Source organism: Rutilus rutilus, assembly GCF_951802725.1.
Source record: "Rutilus rutilus genome assembly, chromosome: 9".
NCBI lineage: Eukaryota > Metazoa > Chordata > Actinopteri > Cypriniformes > Leuciscidae > Rutilus > Rutilus rutilus.
Genome location: NC_140223.1, coordinates 39,579,208 through 39,599,050, shown reverse-complemented (window position 1 = coordinate 39,599,050; position 19,843 = coordinate 39,579,208). Strand labels below are relative to the sequence as shown.

General features: G+C 39.9%; 1 protein-coding gene across 1 annotated transcript; it reads right to left on the bottom strand.

Moving 5' to 3' along the window:
• Positions 1-11: 11 nt before the first annotated feature.
• nipsnap2 (nipsnap homolog 2) lies at positions 12-10,755 on the bottom strand. Its single transcript, XM_084419815.1, has 10 exons — positions 10,610-10,755; positions 9,470-9,609; positions 9,329-9,374; positions 6,237-6,331; positions 6,011-6,081; positions 4,858-4,998; positions 3,444-3,475; positions 2,511-2,605; positions 2,294-2,377; positions 12-1,081 (listed from the first exon to the last, which is right to left on the bottom strand). Exons 1-10 carry the CDS (start codon positions 10,699-10,701, stop codon positions 1,017-1,019), a joined length of 861 nt encoding a protein of 286 aa, XP_084275941.1. The 5' UTR covers positions 10,702-10,755; the 3' UTR covers positions 12-1,016.
• Positions 10,756-19,843: the final 9,088 nt, after the last annotated feature.

The following is a 19,843-nucleotide window of genomic DNA, read 5'->3' as shown; positions in this document are numbered from 1 at the left end:
CAACATGGGAGTAGAATGATCATTTATGATTTATTGAATACAGTATTTAGTTGATTTGAAATATTTTGTGCTGTTAAATCCCAGAAGAGTCAGCGTACAGTAGATTGCGCATGCCGTGGTCGCACAGAAAACAAAATCAATCTAGAAACCGCTCTTGTCGGTGAGCTGCTGATCAGAGCAGAACTGGAGACATTTCACAACACAGAAAGGCATATAAAAAGCACGTCTATGTAGAAACAAAACAAATAAAATACAGCAACTAAATAAAATGGGCTCTAATTTTTTTTTTTCAATTTTGCACACAACCTGTCCCCAATGAGGCTTTCCCAGTCCCAGTTCAATCCTGTTTGGACTGTTTTAGCGGAGCATTTGATATGTTGATTCTTGACCAGGGGTTTTATCTGAATATGTAGGATAGATTCTGCTGTACTAGTCATAATGCGCTATTAAAACCTGAAATCATCTTCACGTGGGGGTTTATATTAAAAGCAAATAAATATGCAATAAATACATTGATGGATCGCAGCACTCGAACGAGTTTAAAGTGTTCTCTGACTATATTTAATTCATCCAAGTCTGTGTTGAACTAATGCATTCACACATGCTTTTTGCTTTGAGATACTGCAGATGGAAGGTTTATCGGGCACCACACCAGAAAGGGTTAACGCTCTAACCTGCTAATGTTTATGGTGATTCAATGCACTTTACAGCACTTCTTTCATATAATATAGCAACAAACTTTATTTAACAGATTCTATGGTTGTGTTTTTCCAAGCCATGTAACAATCAGATGTTAGATATGGCTTATGAAGTATTCTGAAAACTCAGTACAGTAACAGCCTTCATTTCCACTGATTCAATTTGGTTTGCTGGTGCAACTTATGGACAGTTTTTCAGATCAGAACGAGTGCGTTGTGTGTGAAGTTGGTTGGCATCATGACGACAGAGAATGTATCCGACGTCTTGGTCTGGCCTTCAGCTCACGGGGACGTAACGGCGAGGATCTGATGGATTCATTACTGCATCGGAGACCCTTTCAGTGGGATCATTATCCTGGACTCCATGTGCTGAATGAGGGGCACTGAAAACAGATTCAGAGGAGGGTTTTACCACACAACAGAAGATGCGACTGGTGACGCGTTGTACACAACATTACAATGGACCAGTCGGCTGTAAGCTTGACTTCAGCAACAAGAAAATGAAAACAACATTAGTTGAAAGTAAAATATTGACACTAAATTTTACTTTCATGGTGTCGTAGAATAGCAAAGGTTGCCTCCAGAACACAAAAGGTGATATACACTTTCTATTCAATTAAGATACATATCAAGACAAAAAATGACTTTAAGTGCCCCTATTATGCTGTTTCAGATATGTCCTTTCATGTAGTGTAATAGAGCTGTTTGTGAACGTACAAATATTTCTTTTCTCCTAAAAGAAAGAATCGATTCTGAACTGCCGAAACGAGTCGTCAGAAATTTCAGTCTCACTTCCTGTTACAAACTAGCATAATGCTGCGCTCAAACACTGTAGTTTCAGAGAAGACACTGTTTTCTGTATTGCTAATCAATTTTGAGCCATCTGACCAATACGAGCAGAGTAGACCAATCACAACAGACTGGGGCCATCTGACCAATCAGAGCAGAGTAGACCAGTCACAACAGACTGAGCCATCTGACCAATACGAGCAGAGTAGACCAGTCACAACAGACTGAGCCATCTGACCAATCAGAGCAGAGTAGACCAATCACAACAGACTGAGCCATCTGACCAATCAGAGCAGAGTAGACCAATCACAACAGACTGAGCCATCTGACCAATCAGAGCAGAGTAGACCAGTCACAACAGACTGAGCCATCTGACCAATCAGAGCAGAGTAGACCAATCACAACAGACTGAGCCGTCTGACCAATCATAGTAGAGTAGACCAATCACAACAGACTGAGCCATCTGACCAATCAGAGCAGAGCAGACCAATCACAACAGACTGGGCCGTCTGACCAATCAGAGTAGACTCTCGGAAAGGAGGGGTTTAGAGAGACTGAATCTTTGAACGAACCGTTTTTAGACTCTGAGAAAAGAGGTGATGCTGCAAAGTATATTTCAAGAAGATGAAAGTGTTTTTTGACCTTGGATGCATGTAAAACCAAAATAACTAGGAACCTTTAAAACAGCATAATAGGGGCACTTTAAAGGGCGAGTGCACTACACAGCAGACCACAGAAGAAGTCATTTAAATTACTAAAATAAAATGCATGGCAAAAATGTAACGCAGTGTAGCGGCGGCGTTTACCGGTGTAATAGACGACTTCATCCCAGCCCTCGTGCTGCCAGGCGGCGTTCCTCGTGTCCTCTCGCGACTGCAGGTCCTTGTACGCTGGAACACACACACACACACACACACACACCACAGAGATGACTTCCCAACACTCACACTGGCTATGGAGTGAGTCAAGATCACAACAGTCCATCAGCACTCGTGCTCCTGGGAGCCGTATGCACATTCATACCCCACAGATGATGGACCATGTAGAGGCTTCCGATCTGAGAGAAGAAGCCGCCGACGGCCTCGCGGTTGTGCTGCCGGTAGCCGATAGCTCGCGCCCTGAGGAACAGGGACATCATCAGACCACTTGTTTTTCACAACTACACATCTCTTCATAAAGGCCTGTTCACAGCAAGAGCGGAACGAATCCGCTGATTTACCAAGTGACAAAACTACATTTCCCATAATCCTATGCAGCAGCATGACAAAGCATCATATAATGCACATTACATCGTAATTATGACTTATGAAATCATAAGCGCTCCCAGGGATTCTTGAAGACAGTCATGAAGACGTTTGAGTTTAGCAGTGCACATCACATGTTCAGTAGGATTCAATAATCCATCAGTGTGTGCGTATAAAACACTTCATCTCAATGACTTGAATTGTGTGCGCTTTACATATATGCTGTATATTAGGGTGGTGGTGGCGCAATGGATAAGACACATGCCTTTGGTGTGAGAGACCCGGGTTCGAATCCACTGTGAGACACCAATGTGTCCCTGAGCAAGACACTTAACCCCTAGTTGCTCCAGAGGCGTGCGACCTCTGACATATATAGCAATTGTAAGTCGCTTTGGATAAAAGCGTCAGCTAAATGAATAAATGTAAATGTAAATATTACGGAAGTGAAAGCACTTTGAAAAAAGGTGTAAATCAAAAGTTGTGTTCCAAATTTGATATCACAAAAAATGTGCCTGCTAAAAGGATTTAAAGTACTTTATCCATTTTAACTCAATGTCCAATTTCAAAATGGCTTTCGCAGGATGAGATGTGTTTAATGATACCTAATTAATGATGATGACTGGAATATGTGATCGGGGAAAAAGGCAACAAAAGACAGATAACAGGCGATACAGGTCTGTTATGTAGAGGAACAGATTGCTTGTATTCTTACCAGTAGTTGCCCCATTCAATCATGGTCCCGGGCTGCAGGGGACCAACAAAGAGAGACAACTGTGAGACTCACAATGACTTGTAATATAAAATAAAGCACCATTACGAACCCGACAAGCTGAAGACAGACTGGCAAGTTCGGTTCTGTTTCAATTAATCAATTCCAAACTGATTCAACAACAGCCCCTTTCACACAGCAATCTCGGTGATTACCGTAAAATGACCAGAACGTCTTTATCGGTAAATACACAAACATGCCGTTCAAACAAGCAACGCGTTCTGGCTCTTTACCGGTAAGAGACCATTCACACATCAGCAGCAAAATACCTGTGATGTCAGTCATCGGAAATGATCTTTAAACCATGCGCCGATGTGGAGAAGTGCTTTAGTTTCACTGTCTGTTCAATTTGACAAAATATCTTGACGTCTGAATGAAAGGCATTACGGGTGATCAAACTGAACGCGTTTTTTTCTCTTAAAGGTGCATTGCGCAAGTCTCTGAGTTTTTGCAGAACTATGCCCCCTTCTGGCGACACGCGAAACTGCAACCAGAGTTGTGCACGCGGTTACGTGGAGTTTGCGTTGGGGTTTGGGATGAACTAGAAGCCGGTCTCTTTGAATACATCTTCTACTTTTGCAAAAGTCGCTTGAGTTGTCTTCGCTGATGCGGATAATGGCGGCGAATACACAAACCTGCCAGACATAGCCAGGTGAGCGCGAACGCGCATGACGTCACGCCCAGTCGATTCCGTCCCGAATCCCTCTTATTTATTTTACTGTACAGGATTATAGAGGCAATCGCAGTGATCAGAGAAGGGCTCATTCAGCCCATCAGGCAATTGTTTAAGCATGTATGGGTTAGAAAAACGGGTATTTTTAACATGAAAAGTTGCTTAATGCACCTTTAACAACAAGAGCGGCACCGCTGATGAATGGAAAAGAAGGCCAAGTCTCGAGTGTGCTGGGAGACGCGGCTCAACGTTCAAAGATGATCATTTAGCACATATTTAAATAGAACAACTATTAAAAGCTTACTGTAAACAGCGCAGAGTAATCACATCATCTCCATAAGTCTTCACGATTGGCCCAAAGCAGACTTCTGACGTCAGCGCGTTCTGACTGTGTACGTGCAAATACCGGTAATCTTCATTCTGCGTTCACACATTACCAGTACCAAATCGCCGGAACCAATTTGCCGGTATTTTTGAACAGGTCCTGTTCACACATGATCTCTTACTTAGTCTAAAGACTGTATGTGTGAAAGGGGCATCTATGCATATGCGGTTTACAGAGATAACGTTATTTAGATGTTGAGCTATATTGACCCAGACGATAACTAGAGCACATGCAGTTGAGAGGCTAGAGCAAACACACGTCACACACTCCTCCCTCCGCTCTGGGACGCACAGACTCACTCTCAGCTGGTAGGAGCGCAGCTCGTAGATGTTGGGTCCGTCTCTGGGCACGGGCTCGTTCCAGAAGCTGAACTCCAGCAGCAGCTGATTCCTGCGGGACAGGAGCATCTGACCCCTCTCCTTCCGGTACTCCAGGAACTCCTGCGCTCGGCACATGACATACAGCAGATGAGTGACACTGCCTGACTGAGGGCTAATGCAGTGAAAGTAAAGGAGTAAAAAACTCTATGCTTTTTCTTTGAGTTTTAACTATAACTTTTAAACCTTTAAAAGACAGCCTTACTGTATCGTTAATCGATTGTATTTGTTTCGGGTGAATCCATCAGCCCATATTATTGCACCTTGTTTAAAAGTGGCATTCTAGGTGAAAAACTACATTTCCCATGATGCTGTGCAGAGAATTCCACCAATCAGAGAGTCGAAACAAACAAAACCCGCCTAAAGATCTCATTAGCTCCGCCCACTCCCATGAAGCACAGCCAATGACAATCGAGTCGGTCTCCATCCACTCTCAAAATACTTCAATATTTTATTAAACTGTATATATTTTGCAATAAGCTTAAAATATTTAGCTTAATACATCGTTTATATACAGTATAAACTCTGTCACTAAAGCCGTTATGATTAGCAGCTGGTTGGTTTGGTAACGCTTTAACAAAGATGTTTTTGAAAAGTTTTGAAATGTTTTTACTTCCCAAACAGGAAGTAATGCGCTCTGTGGAATGCTTGATTCTGATTGGCTAGTTGTGTCATTCCCCGATAACAACCGTCGTCAATAGTAACGCTGAAAGACATCACCCATCCCGGGTATCTGAAGCAGTGTTGCCAGATTAGGCGGGTTTGAATTTGATCGTGCGTGTAAAAATGGGTTTGGGCAGGTGGTACAAATTTGGGCTGGTCTGGGGTCAAATCTAAATGTTATGGGCTATTTGGTTAATAAACAAAACTCAAGTGTGCATGAACTCCATAAAATCAGTCATGATGACATTACTGGATGTACATTATCTCTTACTTATTCAATCAACACAAGTATTCGACAAAACACATGCCATTTTTGCCATGCATATTAATACTATAAAACTCAATGAGGCAGCAGTCAGTTCTTGGTGTATATTCACAACACAAAAGCATAACATTCCTGGTACTAGATTACCTTGTTATTCTTCAGTTTATTCATGACTTCAGTAAGAGCTGGATATCCTCCTCTGTACCGCCACAAGTGCACTACATAGTGAACCAGACGCAAATATCACAGTGTGTCAGCGCTCACGTAAACATGATGAGAAACACACCTCACTCAACTATATATTTAACCCTTTCGTGACCTTCCGACCCCGAACACACCAAACAGACTCTATTGATCGTGTTGAAGTATTTACCAGCTTGGTCTTGCTCCCCGTACCAGGTGTTCCACGTGCCCACCAGCTCACACGGGTAATGCTTGTCATCGTGGATGGCCGGCAGCACCTCGTTACTGTGGAAACAAGTCAGACCGGGTGAAGCGCGTGTCAACGACGGTCTACGGTAGCATACAAACCATAAAATGACTAAAACAACTTTAAAGTTCATATATTACAGTTATGGCCAAAAAGAGTTTTACAAATTGATAAATATCACATTTCAGTCTTTAAACTATTGTTGTAAGAAGAAGGACGAGTTATATTGAATAAATGAATAATCATTTCATATCATCGGCAGTGTTTTGGCGGGAACTCATTACAAGTAACTTGAGTTATGTAATCAGATTACTTTTTCAAGTAACTAGTAACGCATTACTTTTAAAATTTACAGCAAAATATCTGAGTTACTTTTTCAAGTAAGAAACGCAAGTTACTTTGTTTTCCCATGTATTGACTGACAGCTCTCCTGTCCCTCTGTTGAGACAAACCGAAGTGCAGAGGCGTTGTGTGTGTGTGTGTGTGTGTGTGTGTGTGTGTGTGTGTGTGTGTTTAAACATGATGTTATGTAGTTCTAGACTAAATGTGAGCATTTTTAGTTTTTATTGGTAAAGTAAGTGTTAAACGTTCTTCTCCTGCATCTATTCTTCTGTTCACAGCTGAGAGGTTTGCTTGAGCGGCGCCCTCTACTGTACACGTGTGAATCTGCACTTCAGCCTCAGGCTTATTATTTCATTTCTGGTGTGAAAGGGTCTTTACATTTGCCCAAAAATATAACTTTTTTGTTATAAAAAAACAAGCCCAGCCCAGGTGAAAAAAAAAGTAACTAAGTAACGCAACTTGTTACTTTTTAAGGGAGTAACGCAATATTGTAATCCATTACTTTTCAAAGTAACTTTCCCCAACACTGCTCACCGGCCACTTTATTAGTTCACCTACTCATCAACGCAAATATCTAATAAGCCAGCAACTCAAAGCATGTAGGATCATGTGGACATGATGAAGAGGATCTGGTGAAGGTCAAACCGAGCGTCAGAATGGAGAGGAAAGGGGATCTTTGAACGTGGCATAGTAGCAAAGTTGAGTCTGCGCTACTTTGATCTAATATTTGATGTTCTTTAAAATGTTGTAGATTTAAGTAGCAAATGAGAATCGCTAAAATTATTGAATATATTTTGAAACAAAGGTCTTCTTAATGATTTTCAGTTCTGTTCAAGCTAATTAAAGCAACATTTTTTCAATAACGGAAGAACATGTAAAAGTATGGTATTTGAGGTAAAAGGCATCATGATAACAAATATCTGGCTGACTTTTCCATCTGTTGACATGACATGGGCAGATTCAGATGATATATAATCACCATATTTATAATGACAACATCATATTTAAAAATATTATAATAATCATACCATATAATAAAATTTAAAATTTATTGTTACTACTGTAAATCTATGTTAAATTATTACTGGATCTCAATCAATGCTTTCAGAATCTTTACTTTTTAAAATAATTTTGTTTCTGTATTCTCAAAATGAACATTTTAATGACAGTATATTTATTGAACAAAAATGAATTGAGCAAAATAGAGCTAAAGTGATTGTTTTGAACAAGTGTTAACTTTACATTATTACAAATAATGCTTTAACCCCGTGTGTCTGTGGGGTGAAAGACCCTCCTCATCACCTCATATATTTATAAGATTAAATAAAAATTATATATATATATATATATATCTGTTGCTCCATCAATGTTCAGTGCAAACATATTTTTTTCTGCAATCATAGACTATAGAAATAATGAAAAGCTATTGTTTTCTTAAGGTGTGCCTGTTGTACCCTTTATGTAGATTGTTTAGATCATATCTAACATAAATGATAACGTGCTAAAATGATGACCTAAAACGCTTCATAACCATTCGCACATCAGTTTGATACTGTAAATGTGGTCTGATGTTCCACGATCAACAAACAGAAAAGTACAGTCTGATTCAGATGATCGTTTGCTCATTCATCTGGAGTTTGTTGATTTCCCTTTAACGAAGTTCAAAAGAGACTCGCTTGTGGCAAAGACTAATGAAACTGCCAACCTGTAGAATGAGCAACAGCGGCGCGTTTTTACTTTAAAACGCGCATTTATTTAACTAAATCATAACCTTTTGAAGTTTAATAATCACATTGTCCCCAAATTTAAAAACCTCATGAAATGATAACCAAGACCTTTTCTAATACACCGCAAAAAATGCATTTCTTGCTTAGTATCTTTGTCTGGTTTCCAGTCCAAACATCTAAAACTTCTTAAATCAAGATGCATTTACTAGATAAGTAAAATTAGATAAGATATCATGTCTTGTTTTCTGGGGGAATTAATCAAAATTAAGAGAGTTTTTTGCTTAAAAACAAGCTAAATCTTCTGTCCATGGGGTAAGAAAGATAATCTTAATTCAAACAGAAACAACATTATTTTTCTCACCCCATGGACAGATCATTTTGCTTGTTTGCTTTTGATTTATTTCCCCAGAAAACAAATTTTACTACTTTAGTAAATGCATCTTGATTTAAGAATTTTTTGACATTTGGACTGGAAACCAGTCAAAAATACTAAGTAAGAAAAGCATGTTTTTGCAGTGTACCAATTACGATATTTGGTTTAAGACTTTTTATGGCCTTACATTTTTTTAAACTGAATTTAAGGCTTTTTAAGGACCGGCATAGACCCTTGTAAACTAGAGAAGAACTTTTTTCATAAAATCACTGTCAGATTCAAACGCTTTGAGACATTCAGACACGTTTGTGTTTTGACTTCAGCGTGTGATTGATCAGTGCATCTCAAGTCTTGCGTAGAGCGTAAACACTCGAGGAATGAGGGATGAGGAATGGGCTTTAGCGGACTCCTGCCAGTGTCGCTGCCAACCACGGACAGGAATAGAAAGCAAGACATTTGCTAGTGTGAACTTCAGTAGTCAAACCAGTTCGATCTCAAGGGACTCTGAAGAAGTTAAAAACAGCTTGATTACGTAATTAACACCAAACAGCCTCGTCTGACCTGGTTCGTTGATGTGAGGAATCCTGACTCACCAGAGTTTGTTGTACGCCTCGAGACACTCGGGCTTCACGTTGTGAACTACAAGACAACAACACATATATGTGGGTCAATGAACACATCACATTGGCATTGAGACGTTTTACAGCGGAGGGCAAACAATCAGCAGAGCTTACACTGTATTTTGTACAAGTTGTTGTCCTCTTTCTTGGCTAACAGATGGGAGTGAGCGTCTTTCCTCGGATCCACCTTCCGCACAAACAGTGATTTGAACCAGCTGTCCTCTCGTTGCCGGTTAGTAGATGCTGACAGACCTCTGAAACGGGACAATATATGTGTATTCGTTAAAGGGTTAGTTCACCCCACGGTTAAAAACTACCCCATCATTTACTCATCCTCAAGGAGGCCTTTATTAACCCTCTGGGAGTCGTGTGGATTACTTTTATGATGGATGGATTGGAGTTACTATTCGCTCCCATTGTAAAGCTTGGAAGAGCCAAGATTTTTTTTTTATATAACTTTGTGTTAACAATATATAACAATATATTATCATATTTCCAGAAAGGTGCTACATTTGATCACTAAATTAATGTCAGGCATTTTTAAAGACCAAGGAGAAGTTGTTTTCATGGTGAAACCTCCAAACATTTGGTGTCTCTGAAAAGTCCTGAACGTGCTCTTTACAGGACACACAGGTTGTGACATGTGACATGTATGATGTCAGAGAAATTCACTCAAATATAATGTCCACTACAGTGGACAAAAGTCTATTCCAGGGTCCCCAGGAGGATAAACTGATAGAATAGTGTATCTTTGTGTTACTTTGCATTATGAAACCATATAGGCCTACACATTTTTATTTTCCCATGTCATTGCAACAGAATCTAAGTAGTCAGTAATTGTGGTTGTAGTCATAATGATGTGTTTCTAGCATTGTGCATGTATCAATCATCAGTTAAACGATTACAACCTTTCATTAACCAGTGCATGAAAACTAAAACGCCAAATCTTCATGTTGTGTTTATCATAACACACACGTGACGGTCTGCTATATTACTATGACCTTGAGCAAGTGGATTCAGCGCACGTTCACACGCCTCTGTCATTTACATAGCAAACTATAACAGCTGAGCTGCTTCAACACACACTTTTAAATCAAGCAAATAGTGAAGTTTTCGATGTTTGAATGCCTTCTAGAGTAATCACGTCTTTATTAATGCGCCCTGCGTTTCTAAAGTCCTCTGAACCCGCGGTATCTGCGCACTAAAGCACTAATCAGCAGATTTATAACATGTAATTGAGATAAACTGTCTGACCTGATAACAGCAGTAACGTGTCCCTTCGCCCGGCCCGTGTTTCTAGCCTGATACAGGCCCGAGCAGGAGCTCTGAAGGACTCTGGTCGCCATCTTCCACTGAGAGGACACAAACAGCAGGAGAGGAAAGAGTTAAACTCCTGCAGTGCCACACGCCGCCGCGAGGGGGCGCTATAGAGACGCGTGCGATTCACGAGCGGCAGCGAGGGGGCGCTATAGTTTATTATATTTAATATTTTCCTTCCTTCCTTCCTTTCCTTCCTTAACAGGAAGGTCCTTTCTTTTACTGTCTATGGGAAGGTCCCATTGAGATGAAATCTCTTCTTCCAGGTAGTCCTGGTCAAGATGGCTTTATAAAGGTTCACATAAAAACACAGATACACCATTTAAACAACAACAAAATAAATATAAAAGATAAATAAATTATTATTTCAGTGCAGAGTGTAATAGGTTTTTAAAGACATTAATAGAGGGAATTGATTCTAGAGTAACAGGCTTGCATTTCAAAACCAAAAAAGAAAATGCATACATACATAAATCCACGATCTGCTGCAGATTATGACTCACGCTTCCCACAATTACAATATTTGACCTGAACATTTGAACCCCAGCTTTGAATATTATTGAAAAATATTTTTTCAACCCATGTTTGGGTCAAATATGAACAAACCCCACCGCTGGTTTAATATATCCTCCTGAGACCCAGAAAAAAAAAAGTTTTTCATGTCATCACATTGTTTAGAGCTCAAAAAACAAATGGTAAAAAAAAAAGCATTTTTGAAAAATAATATTTTATCCATACGTTATGCTATGTCCTCTGTAGTGGACACCAGGACTCAGTTGTTTAAAAAATAACGTTTTTTTTTTTCAGTCACCAATACATTTTGGGGTTTCAGGATTTTTTTTAACCAAAATTTGTATAAAGATGATTCTCAACTATGTTATGAAAGATATAACGGAATGAATTGATACACCATTTTACTTTATGCAATATGTGGGTAAAATGGCCATAAATTAATATTCCCATTCAATGCAATGCATCTATACACTGTATCTAATGTGCACATTAATGTGTTCTTGGAGCAACATTTAATGAAAAAAGAAGTGTAATAATTAGAGTAATAATTGGCAACATTTTAATAATAATATCTAATATTTCATAGGAATATTGATGTATAATTTATTTCCATATTCACTTGTTGTGTCTCCCATAATGCCTGATAAACATGCTGTAAGTCCTGATGTCTCTACAGTGGACACGTGTGAAATCAACGCCCTGTTCTGGAATAAAAAGTCATTGTTTGATTTGAAACCCCATAACATTTTCCTGAGATGTTGGTTTATGAAATACAATTACAATATATTATCATATTTCCTACATTTGATCACTAAATTAATGTCAGACATTTTTAAAGACCAAGGAGAAGTTGTTTTCGTGGTGAAACCTCCAAACATTTGGTGTCTCTGAAAAGTCCTGAACGTGCTCTTTACAGGACACCCATGATGTGTCATGTGACATGTATGATGTCAGAGAAATTCACTCAAATATAATGTCCACTACAGTGGACAAAAGTCCATTCCTGGGTCCCAGGAGGATATAACATTTTTAACCCAATGATTGGGTTTGTCTATATTTAACCCAAACATGGGTTTAGAGTGCACTTTGAGTTGTCATAGTGTACTGATAGCCTATAATTAACATTAGTTAGTATGAATCACAAAATTCTATTTTGGTTTTACTTTTTAGATCAAATCGTCAGATTGTGTTCAAATCTTTTTAGTAAGATTGTGAGAACTTTGATAAACAAAAGCTGATCCCAGCAGAAAGGTGGATTTCAGGAACAACAATTTAATAAAACTTTTAATCTGGTCTAAAAATACAATATTTGCATCATAAGATAAAGTATACACATATTTATATATTTTTTTATTTTGCTCTTGATTAGCTTTACTTCTAAAGTAATAAATTAGAAGTAGACATTAGGCTACAAGCCTTTCGGTATATATTTGGAATATATGCAAATATTCGAAACCTACCAGTCTCCGATTTGCCCAATAAATAGCTTATATTTTAGTTAAATATATGTAAATATATTTTTTATTTTTTGGAAAATATATTTTAGTTAAATATGTGAATATATTTATATGTCAATATATTTACTAACAACATATATGTTCATATATGTTTTAACTTTTTAATATTTTTTTGAACATGGTGTATTGGATGTATATGTGTATATAATGTATATATTGTAAATGTATATATTGTATATAAATGTACAAAAAAATTATATATTGTATATGAAATACTATTATTTGAATTATTTTTACAGAATTGAATACAGTTATTTAATAGTGTGTGTATGCAGTGTTAGACACTGAGTTCTATCTATTGTTTAAGTGCACTTCACTGTTGGAGTATCATTGTTATACTTGCATCATAAATATTGTGCATATTTTCAATATTTAAATGACTTCAGGAAAGATGTCAATAAAACACAACAATAAATCTAATAAATGCACTTAGTGTTAGGTACATGCCACTTAATATGGCCTAATAGTCCTAGGAAAGCAACTATCTGTCATTTTACATCGCAGTCATTTAAATGTAAGTACAGTATTTATTATAGCTGTGTGTCATAATACAGTAGTGAAATATGGTAGCCTACTGTTGTGTATAGGGGAAAAGGTGGAGGAATTACTATGATTAAAAAATACATTTTCGACCCTTCTTTAGCAAGCTAAACATTTTATGACCATATATTTTGTCATATATTGTAGTACATGTTATAAATGTAAATATATTTCACACTTAACATCATATATTTTTGTTATATTTCAGAATATATTTCAAAATGATAAATATAAGTGAACAACAATGCAAATATATTTCAATGTATGTGGAATATATGCCACATATATTTTTGACACTTTAAAATATATTTCAATATTTTTTTTTTTCTGTATGGGCAGGGGTCTGATTGTTTAAAGGAGATTGAAAATGGAAGTGATTGTTTATTTGTGCGTTTATGTTGTTTTCTTTCTCTTCAAATAAAAACACTTAAAGTGACCTCGCATCAACTCTTCCACCTGTTGTTCTTTATATAGCTATTAGCCTTGTGAAATGTGATCCCATTCAGAGCACTGCTAATCCAGATTCGGTAATCTGAAAAGGTGTGTAATCTTTCTAAGATATATTACCTGGTCCTGGATAGCAAAACATGGGACTTCCAAATCTTGATCATTCTGATCCAGATTAAACTTTTTGAACAACTGGGCCCATGGTTACTAAATGATGGACAATAATAGCCATTTTCACTGATCATCAACACCACAACATTCCACAAAACATGTTTAGAAAGAGGAATGTCACTGAATTATTTACATTAAAATATGTTGAAGACACACTGAAACAGTTAAATTGCATAAATTGCTTCAGGGGTCATTTTAGGCATTTGGCACTTTAATCCTGTGATATTTAGGATTTCCATGAATGCTTTCTAGATTTCCGACTTTACGTCGGCATGAAACAGCAGTTGTGCAGGTCTTTTCTCCCCTATTGTGAACGTATATGAGCGTGAAACGGCTTCTGGAACAAGATCAAAAGTAGGGGGCAGCTTGATTTTGACCCGGGGAATTGATCGGATGGTTGTCCATTTTGATTTCACGGTGACTTTAAGATAATACAGTCGAATCATTCAGCAAGTCTCCTGATGTCAGATGGGCGTCATGTGAAAGCCACAGTTGTCAGCCGATGGGGAGTTTACGAGGATTTATTGAATTATGTTTCAAAATACTGGCAAAACATGATCAATCCTGCTCTCTGTGGTCTATTTTGAGACTCAGCTGCCTTAGTACTTGAATAAATGTGAATTTTTGCTTCATACCCAGCTGTTGTGTTACGGTTTAACAAGCTTTGCCAGCTAAATGTGTCCCTTGATCACTATCAGTCTGGTTAAGATATTTCAGACTTCCTGCACAAGTGTTTCAGCAACCTTTTCAGCCATAGCAGTAATTCATGGTTATACCCACCGGGAAAACAAATCTACCGGCACAAGAACACAGCGATAACCACAACTAATAGGCCCTCGATTAAGAGAGCTGGGAATCAATCATGCTGAATATGTTTCCAGATGTCCCACAGGCCTGTCTGCATGGATCTAGGATTCACAGATTGAGGATTTATCTTCAGATCAGGGAGGCACCTAACTACTCTCTTCAACAGCCGTATGTGTGTTTGGCCAGTATCAGGTTAAGTTCAGCAGATACACAGCTTTACCATGTCCTTTTCTTCTGTTACCTCAGATATCCTCAGACTTCAAGGGGAAGTTTTCAGTTTTATTAGTCAGTGACGTTACAGTGTAAAAGAGCGTGTGGCTACCTAAGGCGAACATCTGTGTTAACACACCGGTGAAGTTTGTTTGCATGATGCTTAAACTTTCCCTGGTATGGTTTTTGTCAAGGATTCAGCATGAACCTTAATGTTGTCTAACACTGATGTCAAGCTTTGGACACAGTTCATCCATTCTCCTCATGGTCTGTGTGTTTCTGTGAGGAAAGACAATAACCCTGATCATTTAGAGCAGTCTGATTAATGAACAGTCTGTGTCAGGTGGTAGTAGTGTTGAGACTAAAGATGACCATGAGATCTGAGCTAGGAGTTTCCTCCGAGGAGGCAGTGTCTTCTCTAAAATAGATGAGAAAATAATCATTACAAAAATAAAACAACGCAACATTACAAAATGTGACATTAAGAAGAGTACAAATCACTGTTTAGTATCACTGTCCAACAGCGACACCAGCAGGTGATGTTACAGCGGGAGGAAGGAGGAACCCGCTGTAGCTGTGGGTGGAGGGACTGAGCGCGGCGAAGCAAGTCCATGGCGGAAGTGGTGTGACGACTGACCAAGGGGGAGCCGGTGAGACGAACGAACCCGGTAGAGCCACAAGGTCGAGGGTCTCAGGTGGAGCCGAGGGTGGGAGGAGTCGAGGCTGAGCCGACAGGTCGATGGTCTCAGGTGGAGCCGAGGGTGGGAGGAGTCGAGGCTGAGCCGACAGGTCGATGGTCTCAGGTGGAGCCGAGGGTGGGAGGAGTCAAGGCTGAGCCGACAGGTCGATGGTCTCAGGTGGAGCCGAGGGTGGGAGGAGTCGAGGCTGAGCCGACAGGTCGATGGTCTCAGGTGGAGCCGAGGGTGGGAGGAGTCGAGGCTGAGCCGACAGGTCGATGGTCTCAGGTGGAGCCGAGGGTGGGAGGAGTCAAGGCTGAGCCAACAGGTCGATGGTCTCAGGTGGAGCCGAGGGTGGGAGGAGTCAAGGCTGAGCCGACAGGTCGATGGTCTCAGGTGGAGCCAAGGGTGGGAGGAGTCAAGGCTGAGCCGACAGGTCGACGGGCCAAGATGGAGCGAAAGGATAAGAGGTCGGAGGCGGAGCCACACGATCCTCTCGCTCAGGCGAGGCTGGTGATTGCACGACCTGCGGCTTCATGTCACAGCAAGACGAAGGGCTGCAGGCATCCAGAAGAGGCTGGGCTGAAGGACTAACTGAGCTTAGAGGTGAAGGTGACATGGGTAAACTTGACGTGATCAATAACTGTAATTCCAATTCCCAACAGGTAAACGAAACGGTCTCAATGCTATCTTGAAACAGAGATGATGAAGAACAGACAAGTGATTCAGGGTGGGATAGGGTAGGTTAGCAGTACCTCCGTGTCCCAATCAATCAGCTAGTCCTCAGTTTCCAAATCCACCAATACTCCCTCAATTGTTGAGGGAGCTGTTGCCGGCTCACACCCCTGGTCAGACTCACAGTCGGGCTTCAGCTCCGGGGCGTTCTTTGGCGCTGTAGTCAACACAGGCTCTTTCGTCACGGCGGCGGGTGAAAGCTCTCCGTCTGTGGGGGGCTCTGGCCTCGTCGTCTCCGTGGTACGGGGTGATGGTTGGCTGGGCTCTTGGCTAGGGCTGGGACGGTATGGATTTTTTCTTACCGCGGGTGAAAAGCAAGAAATTCCCGCGGTATTGCGGTAAGCCGCTTTAAACCTAAACCCCCCTCCCCACCCTCCCCCATTTTTTTTTTTTTTCTGAGACGTCGCGCTGGAACAACAAACACAAAGTGTGGCGATGATAATCTCAGGTACTGTTTATGTGCTTTATTTAATGTTAAAAGCGTGTAATGTGACTTTGAATATCATTTAGTGCTCCAGCTTTGTAGCTGTAAAAGCAACAATGGATAATTCACCTCAGATCTTGAAATTAAACAAATGGAAACAAGAACGTTCAAACTGTGAACAAACAAGTGTATTCTTTGACAAAGATTGTTTTAGTAACTCCGTAGCCTACGTATTTGAATAATGTTTAAATGGTGTAATATTTGTGAATTTGATTATGTAGAGTGCTTATCCATTTTCTTGCGAGTGCCATCAAGATTACTCTCTGGAGTCTGGTGCCGTGCACTCGCCGCGACTCCGCGAGGGTTGACAAACGCGGTCTTCACGTGAGAGAATTGTGTTAAATAAGCACGTGCAATTAAAAGCTGAGGTCCTGCTTTTGGGGCTTCAAATTATAGGCTATAAGACATTTGCAATATAATTGGGTGTTTATTTTGAAAATGACTTTTTATTTTTTATTATTTACTAATAAATAATTCGCTTGGACGCGGCGTCCGTCGAAAATAGACTAGGCGCCTATCTTTAGCGAAGCGGCGCGGAGAGATGCTTCTGGAACGCGCCGCGTCGTGGCTGGTGTAAACACAAGCATTGGCTAATGTTAGAGTGGGCGCGATCAGCTCCGGTAGCTGCGTCGCAGCCGTAACGCGCCACAGAGTGTAACCCCTTATGGTGAATAGCCTACGAATGGAATGTTTTATGTGTCATGGAACATTGCGCTCCCCATCTTGCGAAAGGTCGGATTTGCTCCATCTTTTGATAAGTTTTGTTTAGAACACCTTGAATCCATGTAAGACACAATGTTATTAGACACAATCCATGTCATTAGACACAACGTGAACACATGTGAAGGCCAGTGTTTATTTATTTTTTATTTTTTTTGCGGTGATGACGGTGACGAGCTCAGACCCGCGGTAGGCGTCACGTGACCGCGGTATTGCGGTAATGCGGTAACCGTCCCAGCCCTACTCTTGGCTTGGCTGCTTGATGGGTGAAGCTCTCTGGAGGAAGACGCTTTCCAGACATCTCAGATTGGCCTCCCTCCATGTGTATCCTTTGATGTCTGGGAGGTCTACTGGGCGGTGGTAGTCTGCCCCAATCCAAAAAAGAGACTTTAAAGTCTCATCATCAAAAGTAGTTTGCTGTGCAAGTCGGAAAAGCCCTTTTTGGGCAAGGGTGGAAAATGCAGCAGCGATCTCAATAATCCTTTTTGTGGTCGGTTCTTCTGTCACACTTTGGCTAAGTGTGGTGTATATGACGCAAAGATGAAGATAAAAGTGAACAGCCTTTATTAACCGAAAGAGAACTACACCAAATGGAACATAAGCATTAACGAGAACCGACAACTGAGAACTAAAACACAGGGATATACACTAAATGAAAACAAAGATGATTGAATTGACACAGGTGATACAAATGAGGGAACTGATGAGTAACCATGGAAACAAACTAGAACGCAATGAGTAACCTAGGAGACAAAGAAGTGGTGGGAAACTGAGAACAAATTAGACATGTGACTGAAGAATACAAACTAAAGGTCCATGAGGGTGAAACTAAGAATAATCGAGACAGGTAATGAATGGGTTCCCGGGTCACTAAAGACCCGAGGTAGGCGTTTAAGGGTTAATGTAAAAATACAAAATAGAATTTAGGGCTGCACGATTAATTGCAATAACATGAAATTCCGCGATTTGATTATGAAATCGCAAAGGCTGCGATTATTTGTTATGCGGAGCTTGTCAGTGACGTGGTCCATCTGAAAGCACTGCGAGTTTTACTCGCTTATAACGTGTATTTGAAAAAGCCACAACACACGCCAAACATCTTTCCAAACATGAGAAGAATTTATGAACCTCTTGTCCAACAAAAGACAACATTTAAAAACATCTATCAAAGCGTTTCAGTCTTCTGTTTATTCAGCTACAGCGATAATGCCCGATAGGGATTTCCTGGAATGATGTGTGTTGTCTACTTCTGCGGCGGGACATATTTGGCATGTGTGTGTGAGACGCCCTCTGGCGTTCAGATGGAGAAGCATTTACTACCGATCACAGAGCCACATCAAGTGTAACTGGGACATGAATTTACATTTGATTTATTAAACAAACAAAAACATTCAAAACAACTGAGAGGATTTTGTCTCCTCATCTCAGAACTGCATCCAAGAACTCGAGAGGCTTCTGCACTAAAGTATGTGGTGGAGTATGTGATAGTGCATTGCAATTTTAGCTATAAATATAGCTGCAAAGCAACAATTAAGGGGCCAAGCACGAAAATGAGTTATGTCAGCATGGCTAGGAGCTTGAGAGCAACTGCAACAATGAGTAATTAAAGACATTTTTATATTATGTTATTCAAAATCGTCTTGAGCCAAGGAAACAGAGGAAAAATGACTTCGTTTCTAGCCCTTTCAGTTCAAAATGTATTACCGTAAATGTAAGTACAACTTTTGACAGTTGGTGGCGCTAAAGGGGTTTGAGTTAGAGACTCCAAAATCCATGTGGTTCATGTTGAGACTGTCCTCTATCTGTGTGCCAAATTTCATAACTTTCCCTCAAACGGTTCTATGGGCTGCCGTAGACTTCAGAATAATATTAAGAAAACTAACTGAAGTTATTATGGAGTTATTTATTTATATACCGCAACAGTAAGAATAACAATAGTATGGAAACATAACGTGTGATGTTGGTCTCTCGTATTTGGTAGTTCTTCAGGTCATAGGTGTCAGTAACAGATCTTGAATTCAGAAGACGGAGATCTGTTCGTTCCATTCAGGATCTGTCACTGACACCTAAGACCTGAAAACTCCAATGCTTCACATTAATAATGACGTTTCAACAATTTGGATCATCTGTAGATTGTGAAAACATTTCTAACGATCTGAGTTCATGCTGATTTGAGTTGGAATCACATCTAACGGTAGTTTCTTTCAGATTTCAAAACATGCGGGTCGTTGTAAGCGGTTTAGTGCCAGAACAGAGTATTAAACCTTTTCTAACCAATTAATATAACACATGAATAAATGATTACATTAAATTTCAGCCATTTCCCAGTTCTGATTCTGTGAACTTCGGC

Excerpts from the sequence above, each read along its gene's own strand:
- nipsnap2 (XM_084419815.1), bottom strand. The coding sequence starts at position 10,701 with ATGGCGACCAGAGTCCTTCAGAGCTCCTGCTCGGGCCTGTATCAGGCT. Across the intron at positions 6,332-9,328 it reads GAGGCGTACAACAAACTCTG|TAACGAGGTGCTGCCGGCCA; the intron begins GTGAGTCAGGAT and ends TTGTTTCCACAG. Across the intron at positions 4,999-6,010 it reads ATAAACTGAAGAATAACAAG|GAGTTCCTGGAGTACCGGAA; the intron begins GTAATCTAGTAC and ends TGCCGAGCGCAG.